The sequence below is a fragment of the Mytilus californianus genome, unplaced genomic scaffold, assembly GCF_021869535.1.
Source record: "Mytilus californianus isolate M0D057914Y unplaced genomic scaffold, xbMytCali1.0.p SCAF_6, whole genome shotgun sequence".
NCBI classification, from domain to species: Eukaryota; Metazoa; Mollusca; class Bivalvia; order Mytilida; family Mytilidae; genus Mytilus; species Mytilus californianus.
In genome coordinates, this window is record NW_026262712.1 from 10,408,298 (window position 1) to 10,424,801 (window position 16,504).

Below are 16,504 nucleotides of genomic sequence, written 5' to 3' on the forward strand. Positions count from 1 at the left end.
CTATACAATATAGGTAACATTCTATATTCTATATACAATATAGGTAACATTCTATATACAATATAGGTAACATTCTATATACAATAAAGCTATAAATGACATATACAATTTAGGTAATATTCCATATACAATATAGGTATCAACGACATATACAATATAGCTGTCGATGGCAAATACAATATATATATCATCAGATATACAATATAGGTATCGATGACATATACAATATAGATATCATAACATATACAATATAGGTATCAATGACATATACAATATAGTTATCAATGGCATATACAATAAAGCTATCATAACAAATATAATATAGGTATCAATGACATATACAATATAGGTATTAATGATATTTATCATATATTTAGTACTAAATACAGAAATTTTGTACATCTAAAAAAGGTTCTTTACTCAAGTCTGTATCATCTACCCTGTATCGCATACCCCGTATCGCATAGCTAAACCCGTATCGCATACCACATATCGCACCCCTTTTGGAACATCTCGAGATTGTTTCCGGAACTCCTCTGTTGTTAACCGCTTAAAATTTATGCAATTTTTTTTTTCTTTTACCGCATTTCTTTCAAAATTATTTCAAATAAAAGACCTCGCTAGGTCTCCAATGTTACGTCATCAAGGCGCGACGTCATATATCGAATGACGTCAAATTTTGACATATGATGTCCAATTGCCGTATTTTCTGGCATGATAAAATAAGCGTCAACAAGAGGGCTTAGCAGCAGCGGACAACAATCTACTTTTGAGGGGGGCTGGGAGGGAGAGCTAGAAAATTTGATGAGGTCAGAATATTTATTTCAAACATAAAGGCGGCCAGATTATTTAAATAATCAAACAAAAACAAAAAAACAAAGCAGTCAAAATGAAGTCTCAAATATATATATTCTATAAATATAAAAATATAATACCATTACAATCGATGGTTGGTCTACGAAAAGAGAGTCTTCTGGCAAGCGTAGTGAGTTATTTTTTTTTTTAAATTTCATTTATTTAACGAAATTATATTTATTTAGATAAAAAGGAGGGGGAACGTTCACTGCATATCCTTCAAAACAACAACTGATAATAGAATTCTTTCCGGATTTTCTGTTAATATTGGATACCTTTGTAACTGACTACAAACATTTATTTGGACCAGAATATTTATTTGCATGTGTGATATGACAAGATTATATATTTTCATCTAAGTGGGGACCAGAATATTTATTTCTAAAATCTTCCAGGCCCCTACCTCAGAATGAAGGTTTAATGATTGTCCCCTTACATATTACGAATCTGAGTTTGTAATAATATATGATAAACAGATCAATACATGGCAAAATCCGTATCGCATGCTGTATCACCACTTGACCAATATCAGCCTTCGGGACCTTCGGCCTTCGGGACTGATATTGGTTTCTCGTGGTGATACAGCATGCGATACGGATTTTGCCATGTATTATTCAATATATACAATAAAGATATCAAGGACAAATACAACACTGGTATCAATAACATATACAATATATGTATCAATGACATATACAATATAGGTATCAATGACATATTTTTTTTTTGTCATGAATTGATACACCATAATCCTCAACTATCAAATTTAAAAAAGCTTATAGACTATGACTGTTTTGCTGAGTGTGAATTCGCATTGCTATAAGACGTGTCTCGGTATTTGTTTATCCAGCGTTAATGTTTTAAGTAATGATGTTTTATTTGTAATTCTGAACGGACATTGTTTTGTGTCTTATCGTTTATAGTTGTAATTCTGTTTTTTATTTTCTATTCGTATGTAAAAGTAAAGATAATTAATCGACCAGATCTTTTGTATGATTTTAGTGTAAAGCAACTATGTGCACAAGATTTATTTGTTTTACACAATTTGATTTGACAGAACGGCCGACATAGTTAGATAGATCAGTGAGTTATACAATCACTAACACAATTCTAGATTAATATTCTTGTTATTGTTATAAAATACATCAAATAACATTATTACAAACTTAATCTCGATTTATATTGAATTTTTAGAAATTTACCTGTGACGTCACTTTTTGTGGCGTGGATACATTCGTGTGACAACAGTTCGTAATTATATTATGCTGTTTTTTGTGTACTGTCCAAACTTAATATTAGGTATTCGTTGTTATGTTGTGGTTATAATGTCGAAATGTACCATTATATATTTATTTATGTATTTCTCTGTCCTGAGTGTTCTTGCATTTATTTGTACTGTATTCCTGTCATGTAATGTTGTCATTTTAGCAGTAAATTTAACATTGCCGTAAAGCGAGAGGTTAGGCTAGCCACAACACCAGGTTCAACCCACCACTTTTTCTTAAAATGTCCTGTACCAAGTCAGGAATATGGCAGTTGTTATCTAATAGTTTGTTTCTATGTATGTTGCATTGTCGTTTGTTTTTGTTTCACTTGTCGTTGTTTTCCTCTTATAGTTGATGTATTTCCCTCGGTTAAGTTTGTAACCCAGATTTGTTTTCTCTCAATCGATTGATGACTTTTGAACAGCGGTATACTACTGTTGCCTTTATTTATAGGTTTCAAGATTTGAAAAGACCTCGACAACAACAGTTATCTGTTGAATTAATATGTAAGCAGACCATTACCTTTCCAAATATTTTCGGTTTGCTTTTTATAAAGGAACAACTTACTAACACAAACAAATGAATTTCCTATTGTGACGTCATGAAACAAACTCATCATAGATACCAGGATTGAAATTTTGTATTTTTGCCAGATACGCGTGTCGTCTACAAAAGACTCATCGAATAAAAAAAAGTTAAAAACGCTAAAAAAAGTACGAAGTTGAAAAGCATTGAGGACCAAAAATTCCTAAAAGTTTTACCAAATAAAGCTAAGGTAATCTAGAGGCTCTCAAGAGCCTGTGTCGCTCACCTGATTCTAGTTTGGTTTTGGAAATCATGTAAAAATAGATTTAAATCATAAGAGATACCATGATAATGATTGAGGCCAAACTTGGTTTAATATTGGCTCCGTAATTTAATCAAAAGCAGAAGACATTTGTAAAGTTTACAGAAATTACCAATAAAGTAATTGAAATTGTAGAATATGACTTTATAAGGGCAATGACTCCACCAATATGACAACTGACAATTTTGCTCATGTTGACCTATGTGATCTGCTTTTCTTGATATTTTTGCAGTTTACAGTATATCTTAATCTATAAAGATTCATGTATTAATGTCTTCATCAGCACTTTATATGGAACATTTATGCCATGTTTGGTTTCATTCCATTAGTGCTCCTCTAGAAGAAGCATTTTTATATATTTCCCATAAGGTTTTATGTTAAACTAAGTCCCCTGCTGGCGGCCATCTTGAATGATGGTTCGGCTACAAAGTAACAACATTGGGTCAGCACTTCATTAGGAACTTGGATGCCATGTTGAGTTTCATTCTATTCAGTGGTTCTCTGGAAGAAAACATATGTATGTATTTCACAAAGGGTCCTATGTTAAACTTACTCCCCCGCTGGCAGCCATCTTAGATGACAAATCAGCTTCAAAGTAACTACACTTGATCAGCACCTCAAAAGAAACATTCATACCATGTTTGGTTGCAATCCATTGAGCGATTTTCTAGAAGAATATATTGTATATATTTCTCATAGGGTCCTTTACTAAACTAAGTCCCCCGCTGGCAGCCATCTTGGTTGATAGATTTGCCACAAAGTAACAACACTCGATCAGCACCTCATAGGAAACATTCGTGCCATGTTTGGTTTTGTTCCATTCAGTGGCTCTTCAAAAGAAGACTTTTGTGTGTTATTAACGTAGGATCCTTGGATGATTGATCGGCTTCAAAGTAACAACACTTGGTCAACACCTCATAAGAAACATTCATGCTATGTTTGGTTTCATTCTATTTAGTGGTTCTCTAAAAGAAGACATATGTATGTATTGTCTATAGGGTCCTATGTTAAACGAAGTCCCCCGCTGGCAGCCATCTTGGATGAGTGATCGCCTACACAGTTACAACACTTGGTCATCACCTCATAAGGAACATCCATGCCATGTTTTATTTCATTCCATTTAGTGGTTCTCTAAAAGAAGACATTTGTATGTATTTCTCATAGGGTCCTATGTTAAACTAAGTCCCTCTCTGGCGGCCATCTTGGATAAGGGACCAGCTTCAAAGTATCAACACTTGGTCATCACCTCATAAGGAACATTCATGCTATGTTTGGTTTCATTCCATTCGGTGGTTCTCTAAAAGAAAACATTTGTATGTATTGTCCATAGGGTCCTATGTTAAACGAAGACCCCGCTGGTGGCCATCTTGTCTGATGGATTAGCTTCAAAGTAACAACACTTGGTCAGCACCTCATAAGGAACATTCATGTCATGTTTGGTGTCATTCCTTTCAGTGGTTCTCTAGAGGAAGTTCAAAATGTTAAAAGTTTTTGTGCAGATCATTCGAAAGGAAGGATCGCGTTTGTCTGCATATCGTTAAAAAATCATTAGAGAAACAGATTCCACTACCAAATCTTGTGCAATACGATATTTATCCACTCTCGACAGTTAAATTTTAAATATTTAAAACGCTCGGCGCGCCTCGCGTTTTAAATTTGAAAATTTAAATGTCTCGAGTAGATAAATATCGTATCACACTCGATACAGTAAAAGAATCTACATCTAACTTGACACAGAAGTGCCAGCTTATTAAAGGCTTTCAACCCGATACCTTGAACTCGTAATAATTTAGGAATGTTTTGCTACCCAAATTGTTTGTTCTATTTTGAATTGTCATTACCTAATCGATTAAATCCTGGAAAGTGATTCGGACGCATGAAATTATTTCAAGTGTTGTTTTCATTTTTTAACGAGATTTGAACATCGGTAAACTTATGTTCTACCCTCAAATTGACATATCGATTTGCATAAACATATGTAATTTTCTTTAGATTTTCAACTTGCATATCGATATTTCTGTTCTAGTGTCCGTAAGGAGAAGACCATTTGATTGTATGGAAAGAGAACACGGGGATTTTATAGGATGGAATTTACAAAATTACTAGTACTATTTTTTATGAAATATTCATATTTATCGTATTTATCGTATATGCGCCAATACTATTTTTCCGATCTTACCAGACCAGGCAATTCGTTTTTAAAATACTGTAAATTTAATTTTTATTTCTCTTTTGTAAGCCTTTTCATCGATATACATTTACCTAACTAACACGAAATTATACAGGTTGATTCATCTCGCAAAGCTAGCGTGTGCATATAATGATAGTTTTTCTCATCTAGAAAATTGATAAAATAGTTGACAATTAACAAGGGGTTGATCTATAAAAGAAATGGTCAAAATCTAAGATAGAGGTAAAGAGTACCAAAGGGACATTCAGAGTCCTCAGTCAAAAATTAAGTGACAACAGTATACATAGAAAAATAAAGACTGAGCAAACCCCACCAAAAACAGGGGGTGATCGCAAGGAAAATATGAACTGAATAGAATGTTGAATTTCATGAAAACTTGTAAATGGTTCTTAATTGGACAAAGTAGTTCATGCTCACGGAACAAACATATGCCTTTGAATTATTACTTACCATATTTGGGATTGTTTGTTACAAAATTGCAATCGAATTGGCAACAATTCTTTAAATCCTTTCTTTAGACTAAATATTGATTAACAATTAAACGTAATATAAATGTTTAGTTATAATGTTTCTCAATGTCCCTTTTAAATGACCAATACTATCTACTTTTTATATCTGTAATTTTATATCATTTGTTCAGACATTTAAAGCAATTTCGTTTATGAATATAGAAACATCAAGTAGATTTTCAAAAAACTCAGTCTAAAATGTCGGACCATGGTACGGCAAAAAAAAAACCGGTAAAAACCAGATATAAAAATAAATAATTACAAGGATATATATTTAGAAATAAACAGGTAACAAAAGACAAGTCTTTAAGGACATATCTTAGGCTCTTCTTATTTATATGATAGTTTATCAATTCATCAGTATTTCAATATATGAACATATATAAATATATATATTTATATATATAATTTAATTTTGGATATAACGCGTCTTCTGATTGGCTGACGTTGTTTTGTTTATCAGCTCATAGACATAATTTTGTCATGTGACCGTGACGTCATGAACGTTTTTTCATGGTATACTCCGGTTTAAAATGGAATTTAGAATTAAATTATAAGAAATGACTGTAATATTTTTTCTGTCTATTCGAAATAACATAAAAAATGTGGTACACACTTTAAAATAACCCGCTACGCGGGTTATTCAGTGTGCACCACATTTTTATGTTATTTCTTCATAGACAGAAAAAATATTACGGTCATTCCTTAAATATATAAGTAAAGAAGAAGTCAATGTAAATGTGGGATAAATAAACGAATGATGTGTTATTTTCCAAAAGGAATTTTAAAAAATGATCACTGAAAGTATACAACTATTTCATTCCTTATATGCAACTACACCTTTCGCTGACCTAAAGGAATACTATTGAATAATATCACTTTTTGATGACTCTAACGACATATTTTATTTATATCTTTATACACATGTTGATACAGCTCGGGGTGGATAGTACTTGACAAATGTTTGATGAGCGTTGTTACGATGAAGCCAGGATACATTTTGAATTTGATCAGTATTTGATATGAAATGGATAATAGTTGAGGTTTTCCTTTGGGTAAGGACTAACATGTATAATAAAAAAGGAATGTGTTAATTGGTTTAACAACTGCTGTGTTTTCATTTGTTCACGACCATTATCATGAAGATTATGTGAAATTATTTAACCTGATAATCTGACATTTTATGTTATTATGTGTCTTAATTTCATACTTAATACATAACAATGAATTGAGTTCAGAACATTAATACTACGAAAGGAAAGAATGCCCAAAACCAGTGATAAACTTCCTTACTATGGTAGCACAGTGTTGAAAGAGTATACACCGTGTGCCTCTTTTAACTACTGAAACAGATTCCCACCTATGCGTGTCAACAAAAGAAAGAAAAAAAAAACATTACTAATGAGTGGTTTCAACGTCTTTAGGTTCATGGTTTTTATTTCTGGAATGAAAAATGACAGACTCTGGTTCACGACCGACCAAATATTTATTTCGATATGTTAAAGTTCTCTCGGTTCTTAAATTAAAAACTTTCAACTAAACATATAGTGGTTGTATAAGAAGGGACTTTAATCAAGACGAACACATTCAAATGGTGTAGGCAATTCAATTAACCATAGCAATCTTTTTTTAAGCAAAGGTGTTTTTTTATACGTGTGTTATCATATTCATAAATATCTTTTTTGCATTGGCTCCCTCATGTCAATCAATATCGACAGTAATTGCAGTTATGAATTTTTTAACAACTTTTTTAGAAATCCAAAGAATTATGGCATTTGAAGCATTAAAAAGTGAATTTGACTTATTCATTATTATTTTTGTTCGGAAAATTTAACCTTCAAAACTACTACTTTTGGCAAGCAAATTATATAAATAACTCTTGTAGAGTAGATAACATGAGTAGAAAACAATCTATCTTTTCAAATATGAAAACAAAATTAAGAATATACCTAAACAAATGCTGTAAACTCAACAACGGAGCAATTGACGCCAAAATAAAAATTCCATGAACATAAGGTAGTTTAAATGACATTCTACCAATTCTTATCGAAAAATCAACATAAGCAACTTGAATAATGCTCATAATATTTTATATCTCTCCTTTCATTGACCAATACGACGGTACTCATTAACTATAATCACTTGTTTGAAATCTTACTAGTTAACATAAAGTTAAGAAAATTGGCATACCCCGTAATTTTATAGATGAGTCGCGTTGATGAAGTTATACTTAAAACACATGGTGTGCACCCTGTACAGTAATATATATGTTTTTATACTATTAATGGGTTGGTATTTCATACTGGTTTTAGCTTATGCCAGGCTCCCTGATATAAAATATATTTATTTTGCTTCTTTTTTTTTTTTTAGTTTATTTGATAAGGGATTGGTGCACTCTATCGATTTTATTCACTCATAATGAAAGTGTACCTTCACAAATAAAGTAGTGATATTTGTCACGCATGTTATAGCAGTACTTTAGTTGAAGAGTTGTAGCCGTAAAGTGCAAATGCAGTTTTTCTGGAGCCGCATAACGGATATTTGTGACAGTCAATTCAAAATTGACGGCACCAACTCTTGTTCATTTAATAATGAAAGTGTTTCAGGAATACTTTTACAAATTAAAGAAGTGATATGTGTCACTTATTGAATAATAGTTTTACTGCCGACGCATAACGAATATTTGCGACCGTGTAATCAAAATAGACGACAAAAAGAGGAGCAAAAGATACCAAAGGGACAGTCAAACTATTCAACTACAATATTGTTATAATAATTCTGATTCTAATGCATGACAAAAAGAAATAATACGTTTGAGCTTGAAAAAAATGTACAAATTTATAATAAGATTTTCCTTGGAGTTATTTTTTTATTTTTTTTTTTTTTACTTTTTATCTCATTTGATTTAAAAATAATTTTTACTTTTTATTTTATTTAATTTCTCCAACATTTTTGCTATCTTCTATTGAATGTATTTGATAGTTACCCCTTGTCAACGCTTCCGTTTACATGTAGTTTTAAAACTATTTGAAATGTTGATGTATTAAAAGAATCGCTATTAGGTTTTTAAGACACCAAGTCATTGAAACTTCATCACGAAGTGTCGAACGTAGATATTTTAATACAGTATGAATCATTTTTCTATTTTTTTCTGCCATTTTAATTGAAAAGGTCGTCTCGATTTTTGTACATGTATTTGCGGTTTTCGCGATCTATTCACATTCAATGTTTACATCGGGATAAGGTCCATTAAAATTTGTAATAGTAATTTAATTTCAAAAGTGTTAATCTTTGCTGCATACCAATCGATTCCTTGGAGTTAGGTATTTTTTAAATTTTTTACTCTTTATTTTATTTAATTTCTCCAACATTTTTGCTATCTGCTATAGAATGTATTTGATAGTTATCCCTTCTGAATGCTTCCGTTTACATATAGTTTCAAAACCATTTGATATTTTTATATATTAAAAGAATCACTGTCAGGTTTTTAAGACACCCAGTCATTGAAACTTCATCACGAAATGTCGAACAAAGACGCGTTGTGGTGAGCCTATAATCTATGATAACCCTTTACAGAAACAATAAACTTATCTAATTCTTTAGAATGTACATTATGTACTAGAACTCTTTTTTATTTTATTTTTTATAATTTTACTTTCAATAATTTCAATGTCAGCTGAAGAATTCTACTCTATATCCTCACTTATTTACAGCGAGTCATATGACACATATACAACGTAGTGAACTTCAAACCTACTTTTGAAAAGTTTAAATACCTTTTTATCAAATGAATATTGACAAACCTTTAGTTTAAATAGACATTACAAGGATCTATTTTTAAGCGAATGATTAGGTAAGTCGTTTTGTTATTCATGTATAGGGTTGCAACATATAATTACATGCCTATAATTTCTTCGTTATAGTTTACTCGTGATACATTTAAAACACCAATGAAACGTCTGTCATACCTACATTTTAATGAAGAATTATTACAACAACTGTGCATTATTCTTCATGTTCGTTACGTGATAGATTACTGAGAAATGAATAGATTGATGACAATAATAGCATCAAATTGTCTTAAAGAATACCGCATTTATAGTTGAATGCGTTTAAAAATTTCACTTCTGATGACGTACGCAGGACCATTAAGCATTCAATTTATTCATCGTTGATATTTAAGCAGAATCTTTTAAAATCACACAATCAGTTACTAGTAACTACGGTAATACGTTGTTTAATATACATTATAAACATATGTTTACTGCTTAACGGTAAGTGACTCCATTAATATCTACATGTTTTGACGAGTCTGTATACGAATCTTAATGGTGCAGATTCAGTTCCTTATTTCATAACATTCAACAGTAATTCATTTAACGTTTCAAAATATTGATAAGCTGCCTTTAAAAAAAATATAATGTGAAACTGCACCAGGAACAGTCGTTTATTGACTTGTTGTCTGGTATAAAATGTTATGAGCCATTAATTTTGATGACTCTTTTCGGAAACATTTTTTTCTAGGAAAATAGGGCTTCCTTTTTTTCATCTTGTAAACTTGTAGCATGTACATTTTCAAGGTCAGAGGTAAAATTCTACTCTATACTATTACTCATTATCACGACACGTATAAAGTAGTGTACTCAGAACTAATAACCTAAATTTTAACAGCTTAAATACCGTTTCTTTTGCAATTGCGAATAATTAAATGTACCACTTGACATTAGAAAGATATATTTAAAAAAAAATAAGATTATTGTTTGTATAAAACAAGATAATTAAATAAGTCCTTTTGGCATTCATATACTAGTGTAGGCTTTCAAACTTTAATTTCAAACTTTCATATTCTCAACTCATGATACAGGTAAGCATAAGTTTAACGTCTGTAATAACTATAGAACATGACAGTGGTTATAACAACAATGTATGAGGTAGAATAACCAGATTTAAAACGGTCAACTGTTTTGACATCGTTTGCGAAATGACACATCAGCTATATTTTAACTTTATGAGGAAATATCTTGTAATACCAATGACTTGAAATTATAACAAATGAAGAAGATTTAAAAACTGTTTATGAAAACAAACATGTGGTCTGCAGTTTTACCTTTCCTTTTCACTTATTAGACAAATAATACGGATTAGTCTGACGGACGTTTTTGTCTATCAGACAATTGAGATGGACTAGTCCAATAAATATTTTCATCCATTAAACAAATAAGATAGACTTTTCCAGTAGACATATTCATCCACCAGACAAGTAAGATGGACTTCCATATTCTCTACTCGTAATACATTCATAACATTTATTAGATTGTACGTCTTCAAAATCTATCATAACTTAGACTATTTACCGGGTTTGTAATAACATGAGCAACACTACGAGTGCCACATGTGGAGCAGGATCTGCTTACCCTTGCAGATCACCTGAGATCACCCCTATTTTTTTTTTTTTTTATTAGTTTTCTATGTTTTGACTTGTGTATTATTATTATCTGTCGGTTTTTTTTTCTTTTTTAGCCATGGCGTTGTCAGTTTATTTTCGATTTATGAGTTTGAATGTCCCCCACTCAGACAATAAATATCTTTATCCGTTGGAAAAGTATTTATATGAACAATAAGAAATGATTTAATGTTTCAAATGCGGCAAATCAGTTTATTGACTCGATAAAAGGTAAACATATGGCATTCAATTATTATAATAAGAAAAGAAATGTGCAGCTAAACAGTGTTTAAAATTTCGAATATATGTTAAACAGATAATTCTAACCATATAATATTATTGCTATTGATCAACTTTTGCCAAAATACGTTAATACAAAATATATATAATGATGAGTGCTCGTCATATTTCCATTTTTAGGAATATTAATTCTGAATTCCCAAACCATATTTTTTTCACTTTTATAGCGTTAATCCAGTATTCATATTTAATTAATATTGTGTCAACAACGGGAAATGCAAAAATGAAACATAGATAATGAAATTAATTCATGCTGTGAGTGCCTTATTTGGAACTATGCACACTCTTGCTATATTTATTATCAACGCCCTATATACTTGACATACAATCTTAACAAAATTGCGTGTTGTGTCCACAAAGCCTTTTAAATACCTTTATGTCACGGACCTTTATATACAATGCCCGAAATGTTAATTTAATATTTAGCATTCATTTGGTACACAAAAAAGTACTCCAACAAAATTATTAAATATGCAGCTTTTTGTTATATCAAAATAATCGCTGTTGGGTTAGTAATAAATTAAGTTGTGAAACTGCATCCAAAGAGTCGTATGTAAATGCCTGGTCTTGCATAAATTGTTAAGAGCCTAGAATCTTGTGTGACTCTTTTTCAGAATCCGTTTGCTTACCGTAATTTTGCATTTTGTATAATTTTACAATTTTGATTTGTTTTTCTTTTATTTGATAATCAAATCTGAGTGAAGAAAACGTAAATTGCAAAACAATTTACAACGTTACATAGAATCGTTATTAACTGCCAAGTAATTCTGAACTATATAGATAAAAAAGAACAATTTAAAAAAAAATATTTGGCTGAATCTATCTGTGAGTATTTAAATTAACCTTCATCAAATACGCTATGGTTCAAACGTAGGCGATAGAAGGGGTAAAATACAGATATTATTTGGGGGAATGAACACTAAAATTGTCAAACAGTCATATCTGTCTGCAGGTGTAGAATATTTAGATTGTTTGCAATTGTTTGGGATTGAATAGACGGCTCAGCTTTAATCAATTCTTCGTAATTTGTTTCGTTTCAGATATGGCTTTGTCCACATTGGCTTAAGAACAGGAAAACTTCTTGAGATACGCAATTCTGATAGTTGCTCATTCGAAAGAGGCACTTAAAGATCTTGTTGCATTAGATTTGTAAAACAAACATCTTACATTCGAAAAGTTCCTCAACAAGAATCAGCACGAAATCTACCATTTATGCTATGACTCACGATGCTGTCAATGTCAAAATACACCACCTAGAAGAAAACGAATCATAATTCCTTCTCAGTTGGAGTTATTGTTCGATAAATACCAAAAGTTATCTTCACACAAAGAAATTGGACATACCGACTACTGCTGCAGTTATGCGAAAGTTGGTATCACTTCGCAAGTGTTAGATCTTTCACTTGCACGATGTTTGTTGGTTAACTGTTGTTTAGATGTGTTTTGGTTCACCTGTTTAAACACCCAAGGGCAGACATTAGAACAGTTTCTTAATGTAAACAAGCATTTTATTTATCATCTCTGGAAAAACAACCAAAACTATTGTCAGTGTCCACCTGGATTCATTTTCCCGTGTACCAGCTTTTTGATCACTGAAAATGAATGGAAGAGTATGTACAGCTCCCAATTGTTGCCCTGCAAAAATGATAGGAAAAGAACGTCAACTGGATCTTCAAGTGTTTGTTCCGTTCGAGCTTCCCCCGCTATAGCTACACAAGACATTAATCCAGAAATTCAGCGATTTATCCTTCAGAACTATAGCCATATAAGTAAAGCTGTAGAATTCCTAGTTAAACAAAGAAATTCGAAATTTGCTCATGTACCAGAGGCAAAGAAACCAGATAGCGACTTTAGACTATTTTTAAAAGATATTGAAAACCACCTTCTTGGAATAGCTCGTGTTTGTGGAAAGGAGACTCACGTGAAAAAGATTTTGAGAGATCTTCACTTGAAACCATTATCTTTGAACATGTTAAGAAAATATGAAAAACTACTTCATAAAAACATGGAAGCGATCAACAAGGTAAACTTTATCCTAATGTTGTTTCACATGTTGTCATAAACGTCATCGACAATATTCATCAATATCGATAACCAAGTTATCCATAACTTTACCATATAAAAAATATTAAGATAATGATATAATAGTAAGTTTTTTCTTATAGTATTTGAAAATAGGTGTTATTGTTTAAATCGCAACTTAATCGTATATTGAAAATGTATTACCGTATGCATGTGTTCTCATAATTAAGGTAGTCTGCATTCATGTAGTATCTTCTCTTTAAGTTTTAGTATCGACAATACCGACTTCTTAATTGTAGTTGTCTGTGTTCAGTTGTATATGTTTAAATATTGTAAAATCGACGATATAAATTCGATATCAGCATTATGAATTTCAATATGATTTGTTTCACTAAACTAGTATGTATCTTTATTTTCTGTGCTTTCGATATCGACATTTAACTTTTCCCTCATGACTGGATGTTTAAATGGGGTTATACCATTGTGCTATTGTCAAACCTATCATCGATAATTACCACATAGGTGCAATATCGACAAATTAATTTCACATATGTTTATATAATATAAATATTGATGTCGATTAAATATCGTCATTTCTTTTCATCTGATTGATGTTCTTATCAACCTTATTGTTTCGATATTCTATATGGTGTGTCTTGATTTAGCCTTATTGTCTGATGTCATCATCAAACTCGAGCCGTATTCAAAATTGAGATAAGTTTCGATTTGAATTCGCTTTAAGCTTTTAACAATTAACTGTCAAATGCATCTTCACCGAATCGACTTATAACGAAAGCGGACTTTAGGTTGTCCCTAAAAAAGAACCAAAACGTATAAACAAATTACAAAAAGTATAAAATAAACAATCGATAATGCATGAACTCGATAATATGTATCAACATTTCGTGTGTAATTTTATCTAGACGTCGAAATTAAGTTGAGGAAAACATACGCAATATTATGCTCTTCGTTATCTCATGATTTCTTTTGCATTTTTTGGTAAGAGAACTGTTTGAACTTTTTACTTTAAATGTTAAAATATGATATAAATGTTTAATTAAAATTCGTTAAGGAGAAACTTGTCAAATATGATCATGTCAAATCACCATTCCCTAGTAGAGATTTAAACTGTTAGATTAGAATTATAAACATAACACACAATATTCCAAGCGAATATTTAACTGAGTTAAAACTGCATAACCGTCCGTTCAACAGATGAAAATATCATAATTTTAACTTTCACTTTTTGGGGTTTAATACATCCTTGGTTTTCAAATGTTTTCGGTTGAGTCTTCGTGATGAAGGTTAATCCAATAGACACTTCGGACGCCCGACATAAATAAAATTTTGTTTAAATTTGAATTTTAATCAAACTGTTATGATATCTTCAAATGCATAATTATATTAACTTGATTTTACTTTTAGAATATAAATCTACAGTACAGAATTACTAGACAATCAATTCCAAAACTTGTAGACAAATCAAACAAGATAAGAAAGATTGAAGAACGAGTTGATGAACTAGAAACTTCAGTAGCTAAAATCACAGAGGAGGTACAGGACTTAAGTAAAATTATCAAAGGTAGGCATATTTTTATATATGTTTTTTTAATTTTCTTTATAAAAAGTGATGTTAAGGACAGATCTTTTATATTCCCTATTTAAGTATCTAGAAGAATACGCTTCTTGCTTGTTAATTTTTTCCCTTTTTTTATTTGTTCATTATTTGAAATGGAAACTAATCGTGGAATTTTGGATATATACTTGACACTGGGCAATTGTAGAAAACCATATCTTGGTAACTTCGTATATATATGTTTGTTTCTTTCCAATCGACAATTCCCTTCATCTCCTTTTATTTCCTATTCAACGATCAACAAATTCTGTAAACATTTTGTATTTTATCAACTTAAGGATATACTGTTTTTATTCAAAAGGTATTAACACACCAAATAACGCAATAAGATTATGTAAAATGCTATAATAAAGCTATTTTGCTAATTTGTTTGTTTCAATTAAAAACAAAAAACTTGTGGTTAACTGATTATTCATACAGTGATGAGTAATATGCCGAAATTCTGTTTAAGGATATGCATATGTTTTTTTTTTCTATTTTGAACCCATTAAGGTCTATTAGGTGCAACTGGTAGCCGTATTAACAAATAGGCTAATGAATATATTACGCACTACTTTACCGCAATGCATCAATGTCCATCACATTTAAATATCCTTCAATTGGGTGTGATATCATACCTCAACAGCCATAAAAACTGTATTTGTATATTATACAGATATCACTGTAAAGCTCCGTCCTTAGCCGGACTACTTTTGTATATTGCAATATTGTATAATAGCAGGATTAAGTCCATTTTCTATGGCGTTAATCTTCAAGTTCAAAATTTGAATGTGTAACACATAAATCAACCATGCAACACAGTCTATAATCAGTGAATATCACGGTGAGCTCGAAATTCTGAAGCGGAGGACAAATCATACATTTTTTTTGTAATTTGTTTATTTTTGACATAAAGACAGAAAACAATCAAGCAGCATTACACACATGTACAGTTTTAAATATGGTCTTAAAGATATTATCATATTACTTCAACTCTAAATAGCAAGACATAATAAAAACAAAATATAACTATTCGTACCAGTTATGAAATATTTAAATCACCTAGGACAGATTGTAATGGCAACCATTTTTTATCTATATATTCTTTTTTTTATTTTTTTTTCATACACTTTTGTCTAAAATCGGACAATGTTTAATTTGCTATTTCTATTTACTGTTAAAATGATTTTTATGTTGTTATAAATAATTATTAACTTTGGGCAATGTAATATTGTTGACTATGGGAGATTCTTTTTTGGCGTACCGATCATTGTGTGATTTTTTTTTAATATTGCTACGCGGGCCTCAAAGGTAAAATAAACAAAAACTAATATATTTTAAATCGAAAATAAGTACAATCAATGTGAGTTTTTCTGTCTTTTAAAGCAAAAACAATGTACAAAATTAATTGCTGGATAAAGACAATGACTATTGTGTGTCTTTAATTATCAGCAGTG

At 30.9% G+C, this 16,504-nt stretch overlaps 2 protein-coding genes across 2 annotated transcripts in view; one reads left to right on the forward strand and one right to left on the reverse strand.

Annotated features, from left to right (window-relative positions):
• LOC127705292 (di-N-acetylchitobiase-like) overlaps nt 1–16,504 on the reverse strand; it is a 393,977-nt gene that overhangs the window by 266,692 nt on the left and 110,781 nt on the right. The gene's annotated exons all lie outside the window — the stretch shown is intronic.
• The window catches only part of LOC127705290 (uncharacterized), a 47,161-nt gene continuing 43,110 nt past the window's right edge, over nt 12,454–16,504 (forward strand). The window contains exons 1-2 of the mRNA XM_052209608.1: nt 12,454–13,433; nt 14,858–15,014. Coding sequence (XP_052065568.1) covers nt 13,023–13,433; nt 14,858–15,014 — 568 coding nt within the window. The 5' untranslated portion in view covers nt 12,454–13,022. The remainder of the gene's footprint in view (nt 13,434–14,857; nt 15,015–16,504) is intronic.